Source organism: Prunus mume, linkage group LG5 (assembly GCF_029339155.1).
Source record: "Prunus mume cultivar Tortuosa linkage group LG5, ASM2933915v1, whole genome shotgun sequence".
In the NCBI taxonomy this organism is placed as follows: Eukaryota; Viridiplantae; Streptophyta; class Magnoliopsida; order Rosales; family Rosaceae; genus Prunus; species Prunus mume.
The window spans coordinates 26,267,732-26,290,612 of record NC_142702.1 but is presented as its reverse complement, the minus strand read 5'-3'; the positions used below and the strand labels follow the sequence as shown (position 1 = coordinate 26,290,612).

General features: G+C 39.3%; 6 protein-coding genes across 6 annotated transcripts; 4 read left to right on the top strand and 2 right to left on the bottom strand.

Annotated features, from left to right (window-relative positions):
• The first annotated feature begins 106 nt into the window (after positions 1 to 106).
• Positions 107 to 1,893, top strand: LOC103332753 (aquaporin PIP1-2-like). Its single transcript, XM_008235506.3, has 4 exons — positions 107 to 560; positions 697 to 995; positions 1,083 to 1,223; positions 1,473 to 1,893. Exons 1-4 carry the CDS (start codon positions 224 to 226, stop codon positions 1,566 to 1,568), a joined length of 873 nt encoding a protein of 290 aa, XP_008233728.1. The 5' UTR covers positions 107 to 223; the 3' UTR covers positions 1,569 to 1,893.
• Positions 1,894 to 5,001: 3,108 nt separating this feature from the next.
• On the top strand, positions 5,002 to 7,901 carry EIF2 (eukaryotic translation initiation factor 2). The gene is made up of 6 exons (XM_008235505.2): positions 5,002 to 5,332; positions 5,473 to 5,552; positions 6,044 to 6,273; positions 7,062 to 7,183; positions 7,261 to 7,374; positions 7,579 to 7,901. Exons 1-6 carry the CDS (start codon positions 5,108 to 5,110, stop codon positions 7,666 to 7,668), a joined length of 861 nt encoding a protein of 286 aa, XP_008233727.1. The 5' UTR covers positions 5,002 to 5,107; the 3' UTR covers positions 7,669 to 7,901.
• A 4,720-nt stretch (positions 7,902 to 12,621) lies between these two features.
• Positions 12,622 to 13,577, top strand: WOX7 (WUSCHEL related homeobox 7). The gene is given in 3 exon segments (XM_008235504.3): positions 12,622 to 12,997; positions 13,158 to 13,184; positions 13,187 to 13,577. Coding segments are annotated over 3 exon segments (540 nt in total). The 5' UTR covers positions 12,622 to 12,651; the 3' UTR covers positions 13,354 to 13,577.
• A 675-nt stretch (positions 13,578 to 14,252) lies between these two features.
• RPN8A (RP non-ATPase subunit 8A) lies at positions 14,253 to 18,236 on the top strand. Its single transcript, XM_008235503.3, has 10 exons — positions 14,253 to 14,680; positions 15,563 to 15,655; positions 15,736 to 15,817; positions 16,362 to 16,458; positions 16,604 to 16,679; positions 16,829 to 16,887; positions 16,971 to 17,093; positions 17,250 to 17,307; positions 17,444 to 17,529; positions 17,821 to 18,236. Exons 1-10 carry the CDS (start codon positions 14,494 to 14,496, stop codon positions 17,890 to 17,892), a joined length of 933 nt encoding a protein of 310 aa, XP_008233725.1. The 5' UTR covers positions 14,253 to 14,493; the 3' UTR covers positions 17,893 to 18,236.
• A 75-nt stretch (positions 18,237 to 18,311) lies between these two features.
• Positions 18,312 to 19,123, bottom strand: LOC103332749 (Fasciclin-like arabinogalactan family protein). Its single transcript, XM_008235501.3, has one exon. The coding sequence runs from the start codon at positions 18,977 to 18,979 to the stop codon at positions 18,389 to 18,391; it is 591 nt and encodes a 196-aa protein (XP_008233723.2). The 5' UTR covers positions 18,980 to 19,123; the 3' UTR covers positions 18,312 to 18,388.
• Positions 19,124 to 20,537: 1,414 nt separating this feature from the next.
• On the bottom strand, positions 20,538 to 22,368 carry LOC103332748 (HXXXD-type acyl-transferase family protein). The gene has a single exon (XM_008235500.2). It carries the CDS (start codon positions 22,281 to 22,283, stop codon positions 20,790 to 20,792), a length of 1,494 nt encoding a protein of 497 aa, XP_008233722.2. The 5' UTR covers positions 22,284 to 22,368; the 3' UTR covers positions 20,538 to 20,789.
• Positions 22,369 to 22,881: the final 513 nt, after the last annotated feature.

Sequence of the window (22,881 nt, the reverse complement as noted above, 5' to 3'; positions counted from 1 at the left end):
AAAACACCCGTTGGGTCCCGCCACCACCCGCCCTCACTCCATCAGCTTCAAACACCGGCGCTACACTTTGCTATATATAATCGCACGCCATAACCCACTCTCCACTCAAACACCCACTGCTCTCTCTCTCTCTCTCTCTCTCTCTCTCTCTCTCTCTCTCTCTCTCACATCAAATAGATCAAACGGTCTCTGTGCTTGGTTTAGTTCTGTAATTAAAGCGAAAATGGAGGGCAAGGAAGAGGATGTCAAGTTGGGGGCCAACAAGTTTTCGGAGAGGCAGCCGATTGGGACGTCGGCTCAGACCCAAGATGAAGGCAAGGACTACAAGGAGCCGCCACCGGCTCCGCTGTTCGAGCCCGGTGAGCTGACGTCATGGTCGTTTTACAGGGCTGGGATCGCCGAGTTCATCGCCACCTTCCTTTTCCTGTACATCACCATTTTGACGGTGATGGGCGTCGTCAAGTCTCCGTCAAAGTGCTCGACGGTCGGGATTCAAGGGATCGCTTGGGCTTTCGGCGGTACCATCTTCGCCCTAGTCTACAGCACCGCCGGCATCTCAGGTAACTACACTCCCCAAAATGCACCGAACTGAGTTGCAAGTCAAGGTCTTTTTCACTGAGTCAAACTCCGTTGGCACCACCATGTGTGAGTTATTTTTTCATGATTAAGTTAATTAATGGTTGTTTAATTCGGCAGGGGGTCACATAAACCCGGCGGTGACGTTCGGGCTGTTTTTGGCCCGGAAGCTGTCGCTGACAAGGGCGGTTTTCTACATCGTCATGCAGACGCTTGGGGCTATCGCCGGTGCGGCGGTGGTGAAGGGCTTCGAGAAGAGCCGCACCTTCGAGATGCTTGGTGGCGGGGCCAACTCTGTAGCCCATGGCTACACCAAGGGATCAGGGCTTGGTGCTGAGATCGTTGGCACCTTTGTTCTTGTCTACACAGTTTTCTCGGCCACTGACGCCAAGCGCAGCGCCAGAGACTCCCATGTTCCGGTATGTATGCTAATTAAGTGTTTGATCATTTTCTAGCTGGATCTTGTTAATTGGTTGTTAATTTGAATTATTGGGTTTGATTAACAGATTTTGGCACCTTTGCCTATTGGGTTCGCTGTGTTCTTGGTGCACTTGGCTACCATCCCCATCACTGGAACTGGTATCAACCCAGCTAGGAGTCTTGGTGCTGCCATCATCTACAACAAGAAGCATGCATGGGATGACCAGGTAAGCCTTTCTGATTGATCCATTTTTCTTTTTAAAATACAAGCCGTAGCATAAACGGCTCAAAATTAAGGAGAGGAAACTCGAATTTGAGTGCAAGCCGACGCATTCACTACCCTAGTGCTAGATTCAAACTTAGATCCAATAGTCTTTAATTTCACTTTCCGGGAGGAGGGTCCATCTAAAAATTTGAGAGCAATTTAATAATTTTTTTTAAATGCTAATTTTTTGTATTTTAAAATAATGTTGCAGTGGATTTTCTGGGTTGGACCATTCATTGGGGCAGCACTTGCAGCTTTGTACCACGTGGTTGTGATCAGAGCCATCCCCTTCAAGTCCAAGTCTTAAATTTCTGTGTTAATGGTTTATGATGATCGTCAACATGATGCGTACGTGTACTTATCGAGCTCTCTCAAGAAGCCGATCGATCGAGTTTGTTTATTTACTTTTCTGTGTATGGTTGTTAAGTGTATTTGGTGGTATTTTGTACGTATTTCAGCAAGGGTTAATGAGCTGCAAAGCATGTGTTTGATTTGATCTGCTTCAAGAATCAACGGCCCTGGTTTCCTTTCTTTTTTAGGCGAAGGCCCCCATCTGATGTGAGTGCTCATTGTATGTAATTTGGCAGTGAAATGTGTCCTTTTCAATTCAGAAATAACACCGACCATTCCTACTCTCATCTCCACCACACACAAGCAAACAAATTGAAATTCTTTCTTTTTAAATTTTGAAAAAACCAAAAGAGAAAATGACAGACAGAGAGAGAGAGAGTTATTGAAGTTAGGTGGCCACCTAGCAACGGATGAAGATGTGGTTTGCTCTCTCTGCTAGGTTCTTTGACTTTGAGAAGCTCCAGTTCTCTCATCATCCTGTGCTGCATGTCAGCAATTTGCATAATTGTGAGACAGATTAAAAGAAATGAAATGTGCTTAATTATATATCTCAATAATTAATTAGTCTGGAAAAAGAAAACCCACATTTCATCTAACCATAGAGTTACAGGACCACTGACCTAATATCATTTAGACACGCCAAACTTTTGTTGAAGGTGTTGAAGAAAATTGAGGGTTGGAAACAATGCATTCTCTCCTTGGCAGGGAAAGAGGTCCTAATTAAAGCTACAACAGCTGTACCAACTTATTCCATGATGTGTTTTTCTTTTTCCCAAAGCTACTTGCAGTGATATTTGCAGTGATTTAGCAAAATTTTGGTGGGGAAAACCTGACAGTGACTCGAAAATTCATTGGAAATCATGGAAAGCTATGAGCCTAGCTAAATCTGAAGGGGGTTTGGGGTTTAGAAACTTACACGATTTCAACTTAGCCTTACTTGCTAAGCAAAGCTGGAGAATCCTCAACAACCCACATGCTTTATGGGTTTGGAAAGCAATCTGGTAGATTAGCACTCTGCCAAAAATCCAGTTGTTCATGTGGAGAATTGTCTCGAATGCGGTTCCAACTAGAATGAATTTATTTCGAAAAAATATTTGTGGCTCTCCTATCTGCTCTTTGTGTGATCAGTTTGAAGAAACGATCGAACACTTTGCTTTTTCTCTGCACCTAGACTCAGGTAGTATGGTTTGGGTCCCCTTTGTCATTTCGAATTGGTCAACAACGTTTGAGAACTTTTGATGGTGTGGTTTAATGAAATTTTGAGTATTCAATCGGGGTCTGCGCAAGACAAATCGGATATGCTTACCCTTTTAAGTTTTTTCCTTTGGGAGATTTGGAAAACCAAGTGCAAGGCTGTCATTGAAGGGAGTACCATTGACTCGGCCAAGGTTATTGAGAATGCACTAAGAGCTCAAATGGAGTTTACTGAAATTCGAAGGGTTCCTAGTGATGAAGTGGCCGTGAACAACATTTTCAATGTCCATCCTGCTTCATGGAACGCACCTTCAGGTGATTTTGTGAAAATAAATGTGGATGGAGGATGGATTGGTGACACTCTGAAAGGTGGCGTTGGTGTTGTTATTATAAATACTGATGGTCAATTTGTTGGGGGTTTAGCTGGTCCTATTTGCTGTGATTAAGCACTAGCTGCGGAAGCTCATTCAACAATTAGGGCTTGCTTTGTCAGCTAACCTTGGATTTAGAGATGTCAATGTGGAAACTGACTCAAAATTGCTTATCAATAGGATAAATGGTGACTTTAGAAACAAGGTGTGGTCCATTATGCCCCTTATTAAGGAGCTTCACAGAATCTGTGGGTCTATGCAAGAGGTTCGATGGAGCTGGGTGCATGGAGATTTAAATCGGGCGGCTCATGAAGCAGCCATGATTGGAGTTAGAGCTATGGAGCTGGAAAGCTGGGTCTCACGACCACCATTATCTCTGGTGCAAGTTCTGGTCTTAGATGGACTCCCATGTCCTCCTTAAGTTTATTTTTGCTTTGGGTTGAAAGTTTTTCTTTGCTGGGTTGTATGGATTCAGTTGAAAGGCTTTCAGTTTTGCTTTCTTTCCTTTATTATAAGCTCTTTTGCTGATTTTTCGGCCTTGGAATGAAGTAGACTCGACAAAAAAAACAAGGAGTGAAGGAAAAACTCTCAATTTGCATCTATCATTATTGTCTAACGTCTTATCATAGGAGCTAATAGAATCTAACCCAATAAAAAAAGACTTGAACTTACAAATTATAATCTCAAGTTCGATTCTCCATGACATCATAGCAATCACCTCAAGTTTTGCTTCTTTGGCAGCCTTCATGTGACTTCAAATTTGATAACCATTCATGCAATAAGCTAGTTTTCTTAATAGAAAATCCTAAACACATCCAAACTCATTTGCCTTTAGAGCTAATTATTCATCATTCTTTATACGCTTTTTGGAGTTAGTGTATTTTTTTCCGGATTTTTGGAGTTAGTGTTGGCAGCTGACACATCAACATGGGGGAAATTTGAAAAGGGAAATGGGCAGGTTGCAATGGAGATGGAGGGGAAAATAAAAAGGAATATAACGACAAACGCGTAGTTGGGATTGGACTGGTGAGCATACTTTTTGTTTTACTAATTTTCTTACAAAGCAACTTGAGCTAGAGCCTGTTTCGTGAGGTTGACAGAAAGTAATAAGGAAGAAGATGAAATATCTAATCAGTTCGCCCAAAGTTTAGTAACGGAAATTGTTGTTGACATTCAAAAATGGTAATAATGTAACTTCTCCTTTATTATTTAATAACTTAACTTTTTCACAATTCAAAGCTACAAGACTAGTAGATGATCATTTTGAAAAGAGTTAACATTATTATGCTATGAGCAAATGATCGTTGATATTTAATAAGTTTGATGTAATATTGGATTTGACACCACTAACTCCAGTCCGTATAAAAGTAATAGTATTTTTTTTGGTCGGAGTATAAAAGTAACTCTCTTTATTTTTGGGCATGTTTGATGAATTGGAGAACTTAAGAATTTGGGAATATGAAATTGAAATTGAATCAACTATTCCCCTAATTAATCTGATTCCTAGTTTTAAGAGTATTTGATTACAAATTTTGCTATAAAACTCCTATAATTTCTTTTATTATTCCGCACGTGTAAGTAACAAAAGAAAAGAAATTATAGGAGTTTCATGGTAAAATTATAGTTGGCCATATTTCTCTAGTTATCTTCTGTCTCTGGGCCTCTACTTACGTATTTGTTCATGTATGAATATGGCCCATTAGACATATGGTGACATGCTAAGCATTGGGCTTAAGTCAGCCTATTCACTGTTTACAGTTGAAAGGCCCACATACAAATTCTTTTCAAAAAAGGAAAAGGTAAAGTCCAATATCTCCTCTCATCTCTTCTCTATCCACCAAAACCCTAGTTGCTCGCGCCATCCTTGTGCTCCTTCTCTCGCAAACTCTCTTAGCCCCAAGCAAACCAGATCCATCAACGCTGAGAGAGAATGGCGGTGATCGAGCACACAGTGTTGCAGTTCTCCACGTCGTCGTCATCGAGCTTGTCGGCGAAGGTTCATCCTCTCGTCATCTTCAACATCTGCGATTGCTATGTCAGGCGTCCTGACCAAGCCGAGCGCGTTATTGGCACGCTCCTCGGCTCTATCCTGCCTGATGGCACAGTCGATATTAGAAACTCTTACGCCGTTCCTCATAACGAGAGCGCGGACCAGGTCCCCTGCTTTCCCTGATGTCTTTGTTTTTAATTTTGATTCGTGCTTGGTTGATGTGATAATTGTAGTTAATTAACCTAATTTTCTTCAAGATCAGCTGACTGATTTAGTAATTTTTTTGTGTGATGTCTACTTTGCAGGTTGCTTTAGATATCGATTACCATCACAATATGCTCATATCCCAGCAAAAGGTTAATCCAAAGGAAGTCATTGTTGGATGGTAAATGTCATGATGCCTTTTCTCTTATTTTAGTTTTCTTAGTTTGATATGCAAATTTTCAGGCAATTTTTGTTGGGAATTCTAACTATTTCGCGGGTAATAATAAAACTCATTCTGACTGAATGTTTCTTCATTAGTGTGATTTGTGTTATAATTCAGTGCGTAACACATAACTTATTGACATTTGTGGAGTAGAATAACTTTAGAAATTTATCAAGTTTTCTAACTCTTCCAATGGGATTTTCTTTAACTAGTGGTTAAGCTCGTTGCCAAATATTAAGAACTTGTAAAAACGAAAAAGGTTGTGGTGGAAAATTTGTTTAGTACATTTGTGGTGATAGCATGAAATCAATGGTCCCCGTGTTAGTTTCGTGAAATTTGAACATCTATTTTAACCTTATATATGCTAGTATAAACTTATGTGATGGAGATTTGTAATATTTCCAAGTTGGTTAACATGTTTATTGTTGTGGCTCTATGAATGCTTGTAGGTATTCTACTGGTTTTGGAGTTACTGGGGGTAGCGCATTGATCCATGAATTCTATTCTAGGGAGGCTCCCAACCCAGTTCATTTGACTGTTGATACTGGATTTAGAAATGGGGAGGGTACCATTAAAGCCTATGTTTCAGTGAATTTGTCTCTTGGAGATCGGCAACTTGCAGCACAGTTTCAAGAAATTCCTCTCGATCTTCGCATGGTTGAAGCTGAGAGAGTTGGATGTAATCTTCTAATCCCTCATTGTTTTTGGTATCATAGTTGATCCATGTTTTCTCTCATACACACACAACACCTTCACTTCAGAATCCTTGAATAATTTTTCTGAATTGAGTGAACAAAAGTAACTTGTTCACTAAGCTTTGGAGGAAACTCGAAAGAACTTGTTATTCTGAGCATTAGTACAAATACGTGATTACATGTTTCAACAACAGTTTGCTGACTTTGTGAAAATATGGGGGTTCTACTTGTCAAAAAGGAGCAGTTTGTTTGTGGTTGACTAACATTCTGTCAAGCATTGCGTTCTGAACGGTTATTATAGATAGATACACATGCATGTATAGAACCCATTCACACACAAAATTCTCTCTCTCCCATCCGTTGGATCAAATATGGCAAGCTGAAATGTATTTAGATGGATATGACTCCCCGTGCATCTGAGATATCTAGATTTGATTTGACAGTCGAAATACATGACATTGCTTGTGGAGTTCAGCAGAGAAGAATTGTGTGTATTTGTATATATATTAGATTACAATACTGATGAAAATGAAGGTGTGGTATAAAATAGGCGCTGCAGTGTTGCTTGTTTCTTTTAAGTCTGTTATATTTCCGTACTGCTATGTGCTTTTCTCATCAATCAGAAATCGCTTATGTGTCATGTTTGTCTTAGCTTTTATTCAGTTTGTTGGTTGAACTCAAGCTTTCTACTAAATTTTTTGCATATGATTGTTTGGGCATTTAAGCATGATGCTAGTCTGGTTTGAAATCATATGTTTTTCCATGATGGCAGATGATATTCTAAAGACCACAATGGTTGACAAACTCCCTACTGATTTGGAAGGAATGGAAGCCTCAATGGAGCGACTCCTAGCTTTAATTGATGATGTTTACAAATATGTTGACAATGTTGTGGTTAGTAAGGAGGTTTAACCTTTTTGAGTCAGTCTTGCTTGATTTTTCTTAAATTTGATAATGGATCTTGATTTCAGGAAAGTCGTGTTGAACCCGATAACAACATAGGGAGATTTCTCTTAGATGCAGTTGCATCTCTTCCGAAATTATCTCCTACAGCTTTTGATAAGCTTGTGAATGACAGCCTGCAGGTACTAGTATAGTCTGGTTCATTTTGTTGCATCAGGAAGGATTAAGTTTTAGTATATTTGTTGACTTTCTTCAATATGTTTCCAATTGATGTTCTTATATTTCAATCTTATAGAACCTGGAGTGGGTCTAGTTACTAATTTTGCTACCTGGTTTGCGGGAGATTGTCTGACATGAAACTTGTCCTTTTCTTTTGTTCCTTACAGGACAATTTGCTCTTGCTCTATTTGTCAAGCATCACCAGGACACAGCTCACCCTAGCCGAAAAGTTGAACACTGCTGCGCAGGTTCTGTAATTCCTATTTGCTTACAGAATCTACTGTCAAGACAATTCTACTTTTAAGAAGTCATCTGTTAGGGATATATGGCCAAGTGTGAGAACGTGGCCTTTGTTTCCAGAGAAGGTTGTAATTTCATTGAAAGTATAGGTAGGATTTTTCAATCATTTCAAGATTGCTTTTAACTGTCGGCTAGAAACATGATCATTTTTGGAGCTAATGTTATGGTTCATATCTCTTGTCTCTGTGCATTGGCGTGTGACGATTCTGCTTTATCTTTGTACCTTTACTACATCTAGAATAGGATGTTACCTTTTTGCTGCCGCTGGTCTTTCTGAATCCGTTATCCATACTTTGCTTTTTAGTAGCAGAACAGTAAACTGATCTGGGATTCCTACTTGGCTTGGTCTTGTATCCCGTAGAATGAGAAAGCATATGCCTTTATTTTCTTCCAATACAAATTCTCCACGGAAGCCTTCCCCGAACTGCTCGTGATTTTCAACTTTATGAAGGTGAAATCCGGAATATGAACGATGGCTGTTGTATTCCGTAAGCAATATGATAATCCTCATGTTTGGGAGAAACGAGTGGAAAACTTGAAAGTTAATTACTGTCAAATTAACTTATCACGGGGCATCTACAACTATATTACTTGCATTTGATAGTCGTACGCGATTTTTAATAAAGTGTTCTTGGGGACAACTCCAGTGTTTCCCGATGAATCTGTTGAAATTACCGGATGGGAAAATGTCACAGATCCTGGTAGTTACATAAAAAATCGATGCTATAGTAGAGTATTCGAACTTGAAAATGTTTTTGAAATTGTGAAGAGAATTAACTCTACTAAAAAAGATTTAGTGAGCAAATGCGTCTGGCCTAATGGAAAAGCGCCTTGACTTATGGTGTGTGTGAGAGAACAGAAGTGGCTACAATGAGGAGTTTAAAGTGATGAGGTTAATTCCACCATCAAAATATTTAAAATGTTTTAAGTCCCATAATTTCTTCACATTTGTTGATGGTGAGATTGACCTCCTCAGATAGCCTCTTCGCTTTAAACTCCTCATTATAGCATTCCCGGTGAGGAAACCCCTTCCCCCAACATCGCTTGTGTAAAAAAAAAAAAAATAATAAATAAAAAATCTAGTTGGTTATCAGTGGTAGCAACAAACAGAAAGGATGCTAAGTACATATGCAATTAACAAGTGGAATTATTATGATTATAGTGGGTTGAAGTAAGTGAGTTTGGCCTTTGCCCATTAATGAGATGCCAGCAGGCAGCAGCAGCAGCCAAGTATGATTGGATATCCACAACGTCTTAATCCCCCAAAATCATATTCTCTGCTCTCTTATAAAATATGAACGGTAAGTAAGTGGGGTGGCTTTTGGCCTTTTTCTCTGGATGATGGCGGTGAACCTTCCACTGCTGCTTAGTGCTTAATTATAAGCAGCAATGGAGACAAGAAAGTCGAAAAAGGAGGGAGATTTTTAGGGGGCGGCCTGGATTTCACGCGTGCCCTAATTCTAGCTAAGCCTTCTCGAATCTCACGTTTTCCGCATTCACCCTCTCCATACGCATAATAAACACATCTTTCTCGTTTCTCTCTCTCTCTCTCTCTCTCAAATCTCATGTCTCTCAAACTCATCTCATATATATATATATATATATATATATATATTTAGATTCACAGTCTGATATGAGTCTGGATCAAATACAGATTCTGAGTGTAGGAATGCGTTTAAAAACCTAGAACAGCTGAGTGTATGGAAGCAAAGCATTGCCTAATTCTAAGTTTTTTGACATGCCAAACAGTTTATTCTTTGACAGCGATTATTCTTATACGGCTTCCTTACTCTATTTAATCCTCTCTGGTTCTAGACCCCTTTTGGTAATCTCCCCTTGGTCTGAAAGTGGTTTGAGTTTTCTTGGTTTTCTTCCTTAAGGTTGACCCGTGAGTCCTTTTTCCAGAGTCCGTGGTAGGGCACGCATAGGTGGGCAGGAGACAGAAAATTAGGAAGATCACTGATAGGTTTCTTTCAGGATAAACAGTAAGTTTTAGAAGTTACTATTTATCTTCATTCTCCAGTCGCCTCTTTAGAACAAATGTAGTTCGAGCAGCTTCTTAGTACCGAGATATTATGCATTCATCGATTGGAATATACCTAAAGACCTGATAAAATTATATAAAAAAAATGGTCATGCTTTTAATACTACTACACATGTTCTGTAGAACATTAGCTGCTGGCTTGTCTTTCCAGCCTGCATATTGCTACAAGTTGCTGCTATGATATTTGCAAGCTATTCTGATGCTTAATGCAATCAAGTATTCAATCATCTTTGCAAACATTCATCTAAGTTTGACAAAACAAAATATTAAAACTTCTGGTTATAATGTTTTGCATGTTCCTCAAATATGAATTTTCAAGTAATGCCGTACACCTGATGCTAATATAAGTATCCCTGCTTCCTAGAGATTGGACAAAGTCTCAACCTGCAGCGTAGACATGTATTTAGATGGTACCGTTAAGATGGTATGTCTAATGTACAATTACAGCAACTGCCTACTCCAAGGCGTCATGGCCTGTAGAAATTCATCTGGCACTAACGAGCTCTTAGCAAAGTTAGAATCCCTAGTGCGCTTGTCTCCCCCTACGTCTCCTACTCAATCTGATTTCTATATCATATGTGATAATCAGTTAAAAGTCGTCACCACTCCAGCCTCGTAGAGATATATATCTCACTCAGGGTGTAGATGGACAATCACTCACTTTTACCACCTGCATAACATGTTCACATAATTATTAGCTGTTTAGCCTATATAGTTTATGTACAATCATTTCAATCATCTTAAAATTCATCTAAACAAAACAAAAGAATTAATTTCTGCTTCCAGTGTTCAAAGCTAGTGCCTTGTACTATATCATATGTGATCATCGTCACCACTCACTCACTCACTCACTCACTCACCTGCATAACATGTTCGCTAATTAGGTTTAATTAGTTTAGTACAAATGAATTAATTAGTTAAAGCTCCCAGGAGTTAGCCAGACCACATTCACAGACAGCAGTTAGCTAACTATTGTGCCAAGTGCAAACAGACAAATATTTTGCTCGTGAATACAAACATATCCTCGGGAATTGTTGAAAGTGCGCAACACAACTTGGGACTGCGCTACTGCCCTTCTCTTGACTACCTAATTACCAGATTTACTATTCAAATTCTTGAGAGACCAAACCAAACCATGCATGCTCCAAGACTTTTCTTGGGATTTTGTCACACGCTAAATATAACTATAATAAATCAAATGGATCAAGACCATTTTCAGATTCACAAGCAAGCATTCACAACATTTATTATGTTAGGAGAGATGTCGAGTTCGAATTCCACCTTTTCACGATAATACAATAACATGAATTGATGTTGTTTCCAATTTCAGATCTATAACGGATACTATATGCAAAGTCTCAATACCAAACCATGCACTAAACTAAAATATATCAAGACCCTTTTCTTCGTTTTGAAGGTATGTTTCAAGTTACTATCAAGTATATTAATGTTACATGTTATATTACAAGAGATTTCAAGTTCAAATTTCACTTGTTCATGATAATACGATAACATGCACCGATGTTATTTCCAATTCCAGATCTAAAATGGAAACTGCATGCAAAGTATCTTGACATGGCTATGCATTCAACCATTTATGATATATTCCCTATGTAGGGACAAACCCAATACAACAAAATATCACCTAGACTTTTGATCACTCCCAGAATCGTGTACCTACAAGCAAATGATAAGTGTGTTTAAAATTTGTTGTATATATATTTGAAGCTAAGGATGAAGCAACCAAGTGACTGGAAAAGGGGCATGTAGTTGCTTACGACAGGAGGCACATGACATAAGAAAATCCAATTTGTCTCCCTCTTTTGGCTGGTCATGAGTTGTCCCTCTCCCATATTTCAATTTGGTGGCTTTATTGTCGCTTTGTTTATGTTCCCACACACCCTTAAAAGGAGATTCAACCCCACACTATTTGACTGAGATGTACTTAGTCTTAGGGTCAACCTAACTCGGTATCTTTGTCAGTCTGTTGCGATCACAACCGTCCAATTTGGATCAGACAATGTGAAATTTTGACTTTCACTTGCATCGATCTTTCTTTTGCAAAATTACCCAATTAAGATAATCCATCAAATTGCACTCTTCTATATGATCTTTAGCAACACACCAACATAATTAAAAATGATGCTTGGCTTTAGTCACATGTCCTGGTGGCCTTGGACGTACTAAATTAGTCCACTATTCTAGAGCATGAGAATTACAAAACTAAACATCTTAGAATATGCATATGTATGAAAATTGGTAAATAAGTATTTATGTTAAAGACTAGCTATATATTTTTATTGTCGATAGTTGGATTGTATATATGTTGCATATTAAATCTACTAACACATTTAGTGAAAATAATCCAACAGCCGAGATTAGAAATACATAATAAATCATTACCTTAAATACTTATAGAAGAATCTCCCCGAATATATATTTTATTGCAAAGCACAAAAACCTTAAAGAAAATTATATATATATATGCATATGAACTCAAGGAAATAAAAAATGCTGTTAGTGAAAACTTACATATTGTCTGCTCGGCGACCAATGTTGAACAGTGGCAGCTTTCGCGCATGTCTCTCTATTTATATTTCTTAGCACAAAAAACTGGGAAAAGATAATTGAAACGAACAAATCCACATAATTCAATCTCAAATTCCCTAAAATCAAAGCAGATTAATATATAAACAAAGGGTTGATTTCAATAAAACAAAAACCTACTCCGCAAATAAAAAATGTAACACAAAAGATTAATAAACCAAAGTATCCACTTTATGGTATTATATATGCACACGGGTTCACACTGTTTTGAGTTCAGAAGCTCAGAAAGGAAGTTCTGAGGCAGCAGAGACTTGTTTCGTTTCTAGGCATTTGAAGCTGAAAATCAAATATGGATGAGGGCATGTCAGGGTTTTGCATTAAAGCTGCGAGTTTTCGCGGCAGTGGTGGTGGTGCCGGCAATGGCAATAATGGAACCAAGTGCGGGCGTTGGAATCCAACAACCGAACAGGTTAAAGTTCTAACTGACCTGTTCAGGTCTGGACTCCGAACGCCGAGCACTGATCAGATTCAGAAAATCTCTTCTCAGCTAAGCTTTTATGGAAAGATCGAAAGCAAGAACGTTTTCTATTGGTTTCAGAATCACAAAGCCAGAGAAAGGCAGAAACGCCGCAAAGTTTCCATCGATGACAAGGATTTCACTCGTCGAGATCAAGACAAGATTTCTTCTCCAAAACGTACGTTATTAATGGCTGTCAAAATATATTTTCTCTTTTGAAGTAACTGTTTTTTTATCTCTCAGATCACTTTCTCAAAAAACAAAAAGAAACTTTTCTTTTTACTCTTCTTTGTTTTTTCTGCTCTTTAGAATGTTTGATTTTCTGGTCGTCTTTGCAGAACTAAATCAAGTTTCAGAGCCGGCGAGGTGATAGAGACCCTTCAACTTTTCCCAGTAAACTCCTACGACGACTCTGAAGCGGAGAAGACGAGATTTCATGCAAACGAATACTTCAAAGAGGCTACAGCTTTTGCTTACAGGGTTGGGACAGAAATGGACCATCCACCATTGGATCTGCGCTTAAGCTTCCTTTAAATTACATGCTTCAAATGTTATAAGAAAAAGAAAAAACTTCTAGCTAGCCAGCTATATAGTGTAGAGCCATGGCTGTCATTTGTAGAATTTAGGGTTTAGCTGGTGGCAGGAAGAAGGGTGAACAGAAAGGGAGGGTGTGGGAGATAGCTAGGAGTGGAAAACTTTGTAGCTGAAAATTTTACGTAGTAGTGAAATTAATTTTAAAGTTGGTTTAAAATATTGGAAATTCTTGGACATTCTCCTCTGCATGTGCTCAGAAAACTTTGTTGTTATTAATTTCTCTGTGATTTACTCTGTTGGGTTCTTGTTTTCCACATGAATGCTTGGAATTTGGAATTTTTGCTTCCTCACATGAGAAGTGTCTCCTTGGGCTGCATAAATTGTCCATGCTATGCTTACACTTGGCCTTGGGTCTGCTTCCAGCTTTGAATTTCATGTCCTAATCTACTTCCCCACTTCCCCACTTCCCCACAGCCCTCATTTATCCTTTTACAAAGTAAAACTCATCCACTACCAAAACTATTATTAAGTAATTTCATTTTGAGATTCTAAACCTGCCCTTTCATAGTGTTGTAAAGTGATTATTCTTAAAAGGGCATCTTGAATCTGAGGGATGGAATGGAATAATTGTGATAGGAGCCAGGTATATGCTTTGCCTGTTGAATTAGAGAGGGGAGAAATCGAACACTAATTTTTAAGTGTATTAATGACTGCTCGTAATCACTTGAGTTATAAGCTTATAGCTTGCTTTTGGATCGAAGATTCTTCATAAAAGGTCCCAAAGAAAAAAAGTAACATATTTTCAACATGTTATCCTAATCCCCATTTTGACCCAGGCTCAAGCCAGTTAAGCGGGCCCAAAGGTAATATAGCTGTCCAGAACAAGGCCCATTAAGATTGAGCCCCTTTTTTCATAACTTGGGCTTTGATGCCCAACTAAGAATCCAGAAACGAACAAAGCTTTTCATAATATAAAAATGTATTGTTCGGTGAAAGCCGAGGGGAAAGCGAAACTGAGGAAGAGCAGCAAAGCAAGCAAGTTGAGTGGGAACACACCAGCTGAGGTTTCCTGGAGAAGAAGCTAACTCAAAATTCAAGCACAGAAAGAAAGAGTTCAGTTCAAGAAGAAGAAATTAGGAAATGGATGTGATAAAAACGCAGCAAATCTCAGCGAGGCCGATCGAGAAGGTGATAGTTCACCCTCTGGTTTTGCTCAGCATCGTCGACAACTACAACAGGGTCGCCAAGGACACTCGCAAGCGCGTCGTCGGCGTTCTGCTTGGCTCCTCTTTCAAGGGCACCGTTGACGTCACCAACAGCTATGCCGGTTCGTATATTTCTCTCCGTCTTTTAGTCCATCTGCTTCTCTTTCGGTTCCTCGGCTCTGTTTGGATCTCATTCCTTATTTACTTTTGAAATATGTTTATTTTATCTGGAGATGAATTTTTCCTATTTTGATCTGATTATGGTGGTTTTGATTTTGAATTTTGCTCCAATTGTGGTGGATAATTCATTGTTTCTATATAAAATTTTGTCTTTAGGTTATGACATTGTGAAAAATAAGGTGTATTTTTCTTAATTATTCAAAAAAATAAGTGTGCTGTTGCTGCTATGAGCTTAAACTTGGAATTGGCTTAACAAAGTTAAGTTACATTTTGAATTGTATGCTGCTATATGAATTACTACTTGTGTCAAATTTCAAATTTGCGATGTAGAAAAGTTAAAGTGATAACAACTGGTTGTGGCATTCTAGGCATGCTATTTGATCAGGCATTTATAATTTTAACTCAAGAGGTACTGAGGTTGTTGTAAATATGCAAATTTTGTGCTTTTATTTTCTTTCCAATTGTATAGACCTGCGCAGTTTGAAAGTGTATTAGTTTATTTACGGTACGGTGCACTTTGTATGTTAATTTCCTGTTGCATTGTAGGTGCTCTGGTTGTTAGTATCTACCACTTGTATTCATGTACTATTTTAAGTTTCTTGTTTATTGGTTTTCCAACAGAAAGTTAGGCAGTCTCAGCCTCAAATTCCATGATTGTGTCCTTAAATTTGACGAATTAGTTTAGATTTTGTGTTTGTCAGGTTTTTGTTATACTAAAATATTTTCTTATTTGGCCTTTTCTATGTTCTTGATTTTAAAACCTTTATGTTTCCAGATCAAGTGCATTACTTTTTACACAAATAATATTTGATCTCTATTCACAGTGCCCTTTGAAGAAGATGACAGGGACCCTAGTATTTGGTTTCTTGATCACAACTACCATGAGGCCATGTATGCCATGGCGAAGAGAATAAATGGTATTAGTCAAGAAAATTCTCTTATTTCCACATATGTACATTGTCGGTTATGATGAAAAATTGACAAATATTTTTTCCAGCAAAGGAGCATGTTGTGGGATGGTACAGCACGGGTCCAAAATTGCGAGAAAATGACTTGGACATTCACGCTTTATTTAATGAGTAAGTCAACCAACCCAATGCAAACCATCGCTCCTTGTACTTGAGATTGCATAGAAATATCGTGAATGTTTCTAACATCTAGTCTGTTTAACAAAATTATGTGGATGGATAACATTGAAATAATTTGAGTATTCTAAGGTTGACATTGTTCAAATTGAGATTAGAGAAACCATATTAAGTTTTTAACTAACTAAAAGGAGCAGAAGTGTACCTCTTTCTTTCTTTTCTCCGATATGCACTGTGGTATACCATTTTGCTGATCTAACTTGAAGAAATAGAAAAACAAGAACTAAGATGTCTGGGAATTTGGAAACCTTGTGGTTGCGTGTCAGTTTTCTACAAAATAGTGATGGTTGGTTATAAGGAAGCACTGTACCTTTAAGTGATATTCTTGTGCAGTGGTACAAAATGCTGCCTTTATGCCCCCCTTTTTGGTTTTCTAACATGGGGAAGCCTGCAGCCAACATGAATCTCTGTTTCCTTTCTTTGTCCTTTAAGTTTTCATTAATATTTCTTCCTTTCTCCATTCCGTTTGATTTTGCAGCTATGTCCCAAATCCTGTCTTGGTCATAATTGATGTCCAACCAAAGGAGCTGGGTATACCCACAAAAGCTTACTGTACTGTTGAAGAGGTTAAAGAGGTAGAATCACCATTTTTTTAATTAAAAAACTCCATTTTCTATTGTTCTTGTGTACTATTAGAAATGAAGCTCTATGGTTAGTGTTTCTTTTAACTTGAAATCCAGTTTCATGCAAATTTGAATTAACATTTTAGTTTGATTACAGAATGCTACCCAGAAAAGCCAGAAGGTGTTCGTTCATGTGCCTTCTGAAATTGCTGCCCATGAAGTTGAGGAAATTGGTATGCCGATGGGATGAATAACCGGTGCTATTAGCATTGAATCAAAACAACTCCCAACTTATTGCATGCACACATCAATTTCTTTCTTTCTTTCTTTTGTGGTTTGGTGAGAGTATCTAGTTTTGAGTTACCATGTTACCCTTTAACAGGAGTGGAACACTTGCTTAGAGATGTGAAGGATACAACCATCAGCACTCTCGCAACAGAGGTTTGGTTTTTACTTCTTATTCACACAGACACATGACAAGTCTAACATGAATACAACAAACTTAGTTTCCAAGTCTTGTACAGGTTACAGGGAAACTCACAGCCTTGAAAGGATTGGAAGCAAGACTTCGAGAGATTCGGGGTTATCTTGACCTTGTTATTGATGGAAAGCTCCCTTTAAACCACGAGATTTTGTACCATCTACAGGTTTGGTTTTGGCCTAACCTATATATAGTATAAGCTAGAATTGTAATGTCTCTGCCTTTTCTGAGGTTTTGAGTTCTTTCTAATTTTTGCCTAGTCTTAATATTTTCACCATACCACCTGTACGTTTTCTTATTTCTCTCTTCAAAATCCTTGTAGGATGTGTTCAATCTACTTCCAAATCTTAATGTTTCCGAGTTGATCAAGGCTTTTTCAGGTAAATAAACCTACTGTGTTTATTCTGCCTCTGTAGATATTTCATTGTTTAAACTTCTTTACGGTTAGATTTTTGATCCATGCTCAAGTGCCTATTCTGCTAAAATGTTGAATCATGTCCTTGTTGTTATGTGCAGTGAAAACAAATGATATGATGCTGGTTATCTATCTTTCTTCTCTCATCCGAAGTGTTATTGCTCTTCACAACTTGATTAACAACAAGGTGAGATGCATTTCCTTGAATGTGTAATTCTAATATTAGGATTCCTCGCCTTAGCAATTATTCCTTCGGTGTTTGAGGGTGAATGAGAAAACAAAAGGAGCATGAAAAGGCCACTATTCATTCTTGTTCTGTCCATTATGGTTCTAGCTTTTCCCCCGTTTCATTGAGCCTGGCTTGTCAAGCAATATGCATGGTGCTATAATATATTGTCACAAATATTTGGATCTTCCTTGGCTTTCTTTACAAACTTCACATAATGTATTCTGATTTGAAAATTTTGGAATATTTCAGATGCACAATAAGGAGCATGAAAAGGCAGAAGACTCGAAACAAGTTGCTGTACCAGCTGCAGCTGGAAGCTAAGAAGTATCTATATACGGTTTGGAGCTTTGAGGGGCGTCATCTGTTGACTAAGATAACTAAAATGCGTAGTCTCACTTCTTTCCAGCCTCCATGAATTTCAAGTTGGAATTGGAGGGATGCATAGGACATGGCCGATTTAATAATTACCCCTAATTTTTTGCCATGTCCCAGATGATGCTCAGTTTCTTTTTGAACATATAATTTACGGATTGTCAAGTGATGACGGACATAATCATTTTGTACTCTAAAACTTGGGTTGCTTTGCTTCCCATCTTACTTTGTAGACCCATTTCATCTGTTTTATTAACTTTATGACTCATTTATGCGATGTTGCAATTCTACCATTCTTGATTGTGTAAACAAAAAACAAATTCCCTTGCCTAAGAACTTTATTAGTATAATTGTGTAATAAAAATATCTAGAAAGAATTATAACATCTCATATATGTGTTTCTCCAGTAATCCAAGTACAATGTTACAAAAATTCACGAGTGCATTCAATCTTGTTCCTCAGGCTGAACTGATTGTTGGAACTCAGCATCCATGATCGCTCCATCCATGATATGCACAACGCTTCCCTTCTTCCTCAGATCCACTCTTTTGGATCGAACCCTGTTGACCGTCAACGCTCCATCTTCCTCTTTCGAGATATACAACACAAACCCAGATATCGAATCATACGACAGCTCCTTGTCAATCGGTACATTGACTGAAGCGAGCCTCCGAGGCACAGCCGAGAACCCCAATACTCGAGAGATTATTGCATACGTGTCGTCATTCATCTTCTCCCCCACTAAACTTTTATTTGGGCTGAGCCTCAGCTCGCGCTCGAAAGCTTCCTCTGAAGGAACAAACACAGTGAAGGCAAGATCTTCAGGCAACATTTCAAGCATCATCTTCCCAAACTTCCCTATCGATAAATTGTCATCCTCTGAAGTTTGTTTACTGGTTTTTGTCGTGGGATATTGCAACCCAAGCGGGATCTCTGGAAGCCTCAGCATTGAGATTGTAACAATTAAAAAGCAACAAACCAACACAACCCACCAAAAGAACGCAATCGGATTTCTCAGAATCCGGCTTCTGCTCATCGTCTTTGACGATCCTGAATCGCAGGCGAGCTTTCCTGCGCTCGGGATCTTCCCACGTGGCTCTTCTGCAGGCGTTGGAGCTTCACACTGGCGTGTTCAAGCACCTAGCGAGCCAGTTGAGGGAGCCTATGATTTGGGATACGTAACAGAGTTTCTTGCATTGCATCCAGGTTGGAACGACGTCGAATGGTTTCTGGGTTTCTGGACTCATTGAAGAGGCTAAGATGACCGCGGCCCAAAAAGTGGGCCTCTCAAGGTGGACAATATTATTTCAGTAGGCTAGGAATAAGCTTAATCTCAATTCATAATGTTTGTGAAAGGCCCAAATGAACATTATATTTTGCCTTTGTGTTTTGTGGTGCATATTCCAATATTAAACACATAATTTTGTTGGAATTTTTAAAGTCCTATATACTTGTTACATCTCCAGAAAAATTTCAACCCAAAAAATGATTAAGTTCCTCAACTTTTTTGAAATTTTTATAATCTCATTTCTATCTTTCAAAATCATAGGACACTCGAATATGAGAAAGATATGGGTTAAGACATGCTTGTACAACCTCATGAATCCTTGTAGGTTTCCTTACCATATGATAAGATAGGTCCATTTGGATTTTGACATCATAGGTCTCTTGTTTGGCTTTTCAAACTTAGAGATTTCAAGCATAAATTTGAGAATTTTCGAGTTCAAGTATAAAGTTAGCATTTTTTGGAGTCCGAGTATGAACTAAGCATTTTTTGGGGTTTCATGTAAAATTTTGTGGTTTTGATGTTAGATTTAGCTTTTTTGTCATTTTTGGGGTTTCATGTATGATTTAGTTTTTTTTTATTTTTTTTATTATTTAAGTGTTTTAAGTATGAATCAGGATCAGGGAACACACATTATAACACACATTTTAGAGTGTTAGATTAACGCACACTCAATGATTGAGATTGCATATATATATATATATATATATATACAAAACTCTAAAAAAAAAAAGCTTCATTCATAAAGAAAATGCCAAGATTTATACTCGATACAGCAAAATGTTATATGAAACCTTAAAAATACTAAATTCATACATGATGCCTCAACAAGCCAAAATCTATACTCAAAAAGGTCAAAATACTAAATTCATACATGAAACCTCCAAATGCCAAGATCTATAACTGAAACCTAAATATTCTAAAATCTACGCATTAAATCATAACAAATGCTAAGTTGATACGCAAAACTCCGAGAATTCCAAAATCTACCATTGGAACCCCCAATTGATCAAATCAAGACACGAATCCGAAAAAATACTAAACTAAGACACAAAACTCCAAAAATACCAAAATCTTACTCGAAACCAAAAAATGCTACACGAACCCATAAAAAATGCTAAATTCGTATATGAAGCCCCAAAATGACAAAACCTATATGCAAAAAAGCCTCGTAAATGCTAATGCATTATGCATACACGAAACCAAACCAGGTGACAAGACTAATTAATTTTGTTAGAGCGTTGGCCCCACAAAATCAGAAGAAAAGAAAATAGAGCTCTCAGCGAAAAAGAAGAAAACAAAAGAAATATACTTGAAAAAACAAAAGTCAATAAAATTATAATTCATATCTAAACCACACACACACTAGTAAAAACAAATACACAGATCAACATCCTCCCATATCCATTGGCCTCCGTTCAACCCAAGGACCCATACAATACAACGGTCAACACCAGAGTGCAGACATAAAAATAGGGACCTTGATCAACCGCACCCAACCATTTCCCCTTCGTCCACATCCCTTTTTCTTCTTACACAAAGTATGACATCATCCATAGGCTCAGCTCGACACGTATTGCATGAACTCAGAGTCCGTTTCAAGCAGAGCCATAGTGTCAGGCGCCAAAACCACCTCAAGATCAACGCTCCCAGCTCCTTCCCTCCCCGGAAACGCCGATATCTTTCCGTCAAATTTATTCGCCCTCCCGCTCCGAATTGCTAACGGTCTCCCCCACCCGAAATCGTTGTCGTACATCGGAAATCTCGGTGAGCTCCCCATCGTCATCGTCGCACCGTCCAAGTTGCCAAGCGGAAACACCCGCGGGTCCCTCTCCCAATCCTTTACGACACCTCGCACCTTGTCGTTGTCGTGCGCCTTCACGTTCTTGTTCAGCTGCTCCGCGCACCACCTTGTGTCGTTCGACAGCACCTCTCCCGCCGTCGCGTACGTCGGGATGCTCTGGATTGCGTTCCCGAAATAGTACGCGTCCAGCTTGGGCTCCAGCCTGTGACGGCAATTCACAGCCATTCTGAATGTCGTCGTTTTCGAGGAAGGCAATTTCCTCGCGCGCGTCACGGATCGCCAGAGGAGAGCGCAGAGCGACTGAAACGACGAAATTTCGGGTGTCGTTTTGGCGTTGGAGTTCTTAAACCAGTTTTCGATAATTGACGTCACTCTGGCGCCGTTTGAGTTGTTAATCTCGTAAGGGTCGTTGCTCTGCTTCCCGAGAATCTCAACGGCGCTTACTAAAGCGTCGTCGTTTTGGAATTCGGCCCATTTTTTACTGTTGGTTCGGGATTTGAGGTCTTGAATGGCTTCTCTGCTGAAGCTGAAAATTCGCTCGCGCAAAGGCTCGGTGAGGGAGAAGGTGACTTTAGGACCTCCTTCCGGGAACCGGAGCACGGCCGGCGATATGATAACGGAGCTCCGGCTGAAGTCGGGCTGCTTCGCGATGGTAAGTTTCTTGTTCTCATTAGATGATGATGATGACAGTCTGCAGAGCTCGGCGAAGGTGTTGAAGAAGTTCCAGAAGGAGGTGCCGTCTGTGACGGCGTGATTGACAGCGCAGCCGATGAAAACAGCGTCGCTGAGCTCGGTGACCTGGACGGCCAGGATTGAGTTGTGGTGGCCGGTGTAGCTGACGGTGCGGTCAAAGGGGAACAAGTCCTTGACGCAATTGGGGACGTCAGTGGGGCCCAAAATGTCTCGGGTGGAGAGACTGGGGGCGGATGCGTGGATGAAGTCGACGCCCGCGTCGTTGCAGGTGATGTGAACGTGACCGTCGGAGTAAGTGGTCAAGCGGCCGGCCAAGGGAGGGAAACGAGAGAGGCTTTGGGAGAGAGAGGCCTTGAGGAGGGGGACGAGAGAGTGTTGGATGGGGAAAGGAGGAAGAGGGAAGAGGAGGCCCTTCTGGATGTAGTGGCAGGAGAGCATGGGGAGGTCGGAGACTGAGAGCTTGAGGTCACCGAGTGTGGAAGGCTGGTTGGGGAATACGGTGGACTTGGCCACCACTTGAGTTTGAGTTAGAGACGTTGGCGAGTTTGAAGAAGGCATTTTGATTGAATGATGGGCCCTCTAATGGGTGTGGAGGAGGGTTGGAAATGTGAGTAGACACTGAGGAGGAGGAGTGAGGAAGGTGCGAGAGTTGGGAGTGGTATTTATAGGGGTTGGGTTGGGGATTTGGATGCATGAATGTGCTGGCGGGGGCTGGTTTGTTTCTTAATTTAGTAATTTATTGCTGATTTGGTTGTCATCGTTTATTTAATTACTTTAATTCTCTATTTATTAACGTTTCATGAAGAATATGCGGATGGATGGGTCGTGGGTTTGTATCTGATGATACATTCACTCTCTCTCTCTCTCTCTCTCTCTCTCTCTCTCTCTCTCTCTCTCTCTCTCTCTTCTGTCTGCATATGATTTCCTAATCATAATCATCATCAGCATCACAAATCGTAGCTCCGATTGGAAGCCGCGTGTTAGATTTCCTGGCTAGTTATGACATGCAAACTAATGAAATTACAACGATTGTAGTTTTATTAGTGGAAAACTAAAACTAATTAAGAGGCTAGGGTTTTTTTTAAGTAAATACATGATGAAAATTTGAGAGAAACTTGACGGAACAAGAGAAAACGAAAATTTCCAACCCCGGTTT

Excerpts from the sequence above, each read along its gene's own strand:
- LOC103332753 (XM_008235506.3), top strand. The coding sequence starts at position 224 with ATGGAGGGCAAGGAAGAGGATGTCAAGTTGGGGGCCAACAAGTTTTCG. Across the intron at positions 561-696 it reads CAGCACCGCCGGCATCTCAG|GGGGTCACATAAACCCGGCG; the intron begins GTAACTACACTC and ends TTAATTCGGCAG. Across the intron at positions 996-1,082 it reads CCAGAGACTCCCATGTTCCG|ATTTTGGCACCTTTGCCTAT; the intron begins GTATGTATGCTA and ends TTTGATTAACAG.
- LOC103332749 (XM_008235501.3), bottom strand. The coding sequence starts at position 18,979 with ATGAGCAGAAGCCGGATTCTGAGAAATCCGATTGCGTTCTTTTGGTGG.
- EIF2 (XM_008235505.2), top strand. The coding sequence starts at position 5,108 with ATGGCGGTGATCGAGCACACAGTGTTGCAGTTCTCCACGTCGTCGTCA. Across the intron at positions 7,184-7,260 it reads AATATGTTGACAATGTTGTG|GAAAGTCGTGTTGAACCCGA; the intron begins GTTAGTAAGGAG and ends TCTTGATTTCAG. Across the intron at positions 7,375-7,578 it reads TTGTGAATGACAGCCTGCAG|GACAATTTGCTCTTGCTCTA; the intron begins GTACTAGTATAG and ends TGTTCCTTACAG.
- RPN8A (XM_008235503.3), top strand. The coding sequence starts at position 14,494 with ATGGATGTGATAAAAACGCAGCAAATCTCAGCGAGGCCGATCGAGAAG. Across the intron at positions 15,818-16,361 it reads ATTCACGCTTTATTTAATGA|CTATGTCCCAAATCCTGTCT; the intron begins GTAAGTCAACCA and ends TTGATTTTGCAG. Across the intron at positions 16,680-16,828 it reads CCATGAAGTTGAGGAAATTG|GAGTGGAACACTTGCTTAGA; the intron begins GTATGCCGATGG and ends ACCCTTTAACAG.
- LOC103332748 (XM_008235500.2), bottom strand. The coding sequence starts at position 22,283 with ATGCCTTCTTCAAACTCGCCAACGTCTCTAACTCAAACTCAAGTGGTG.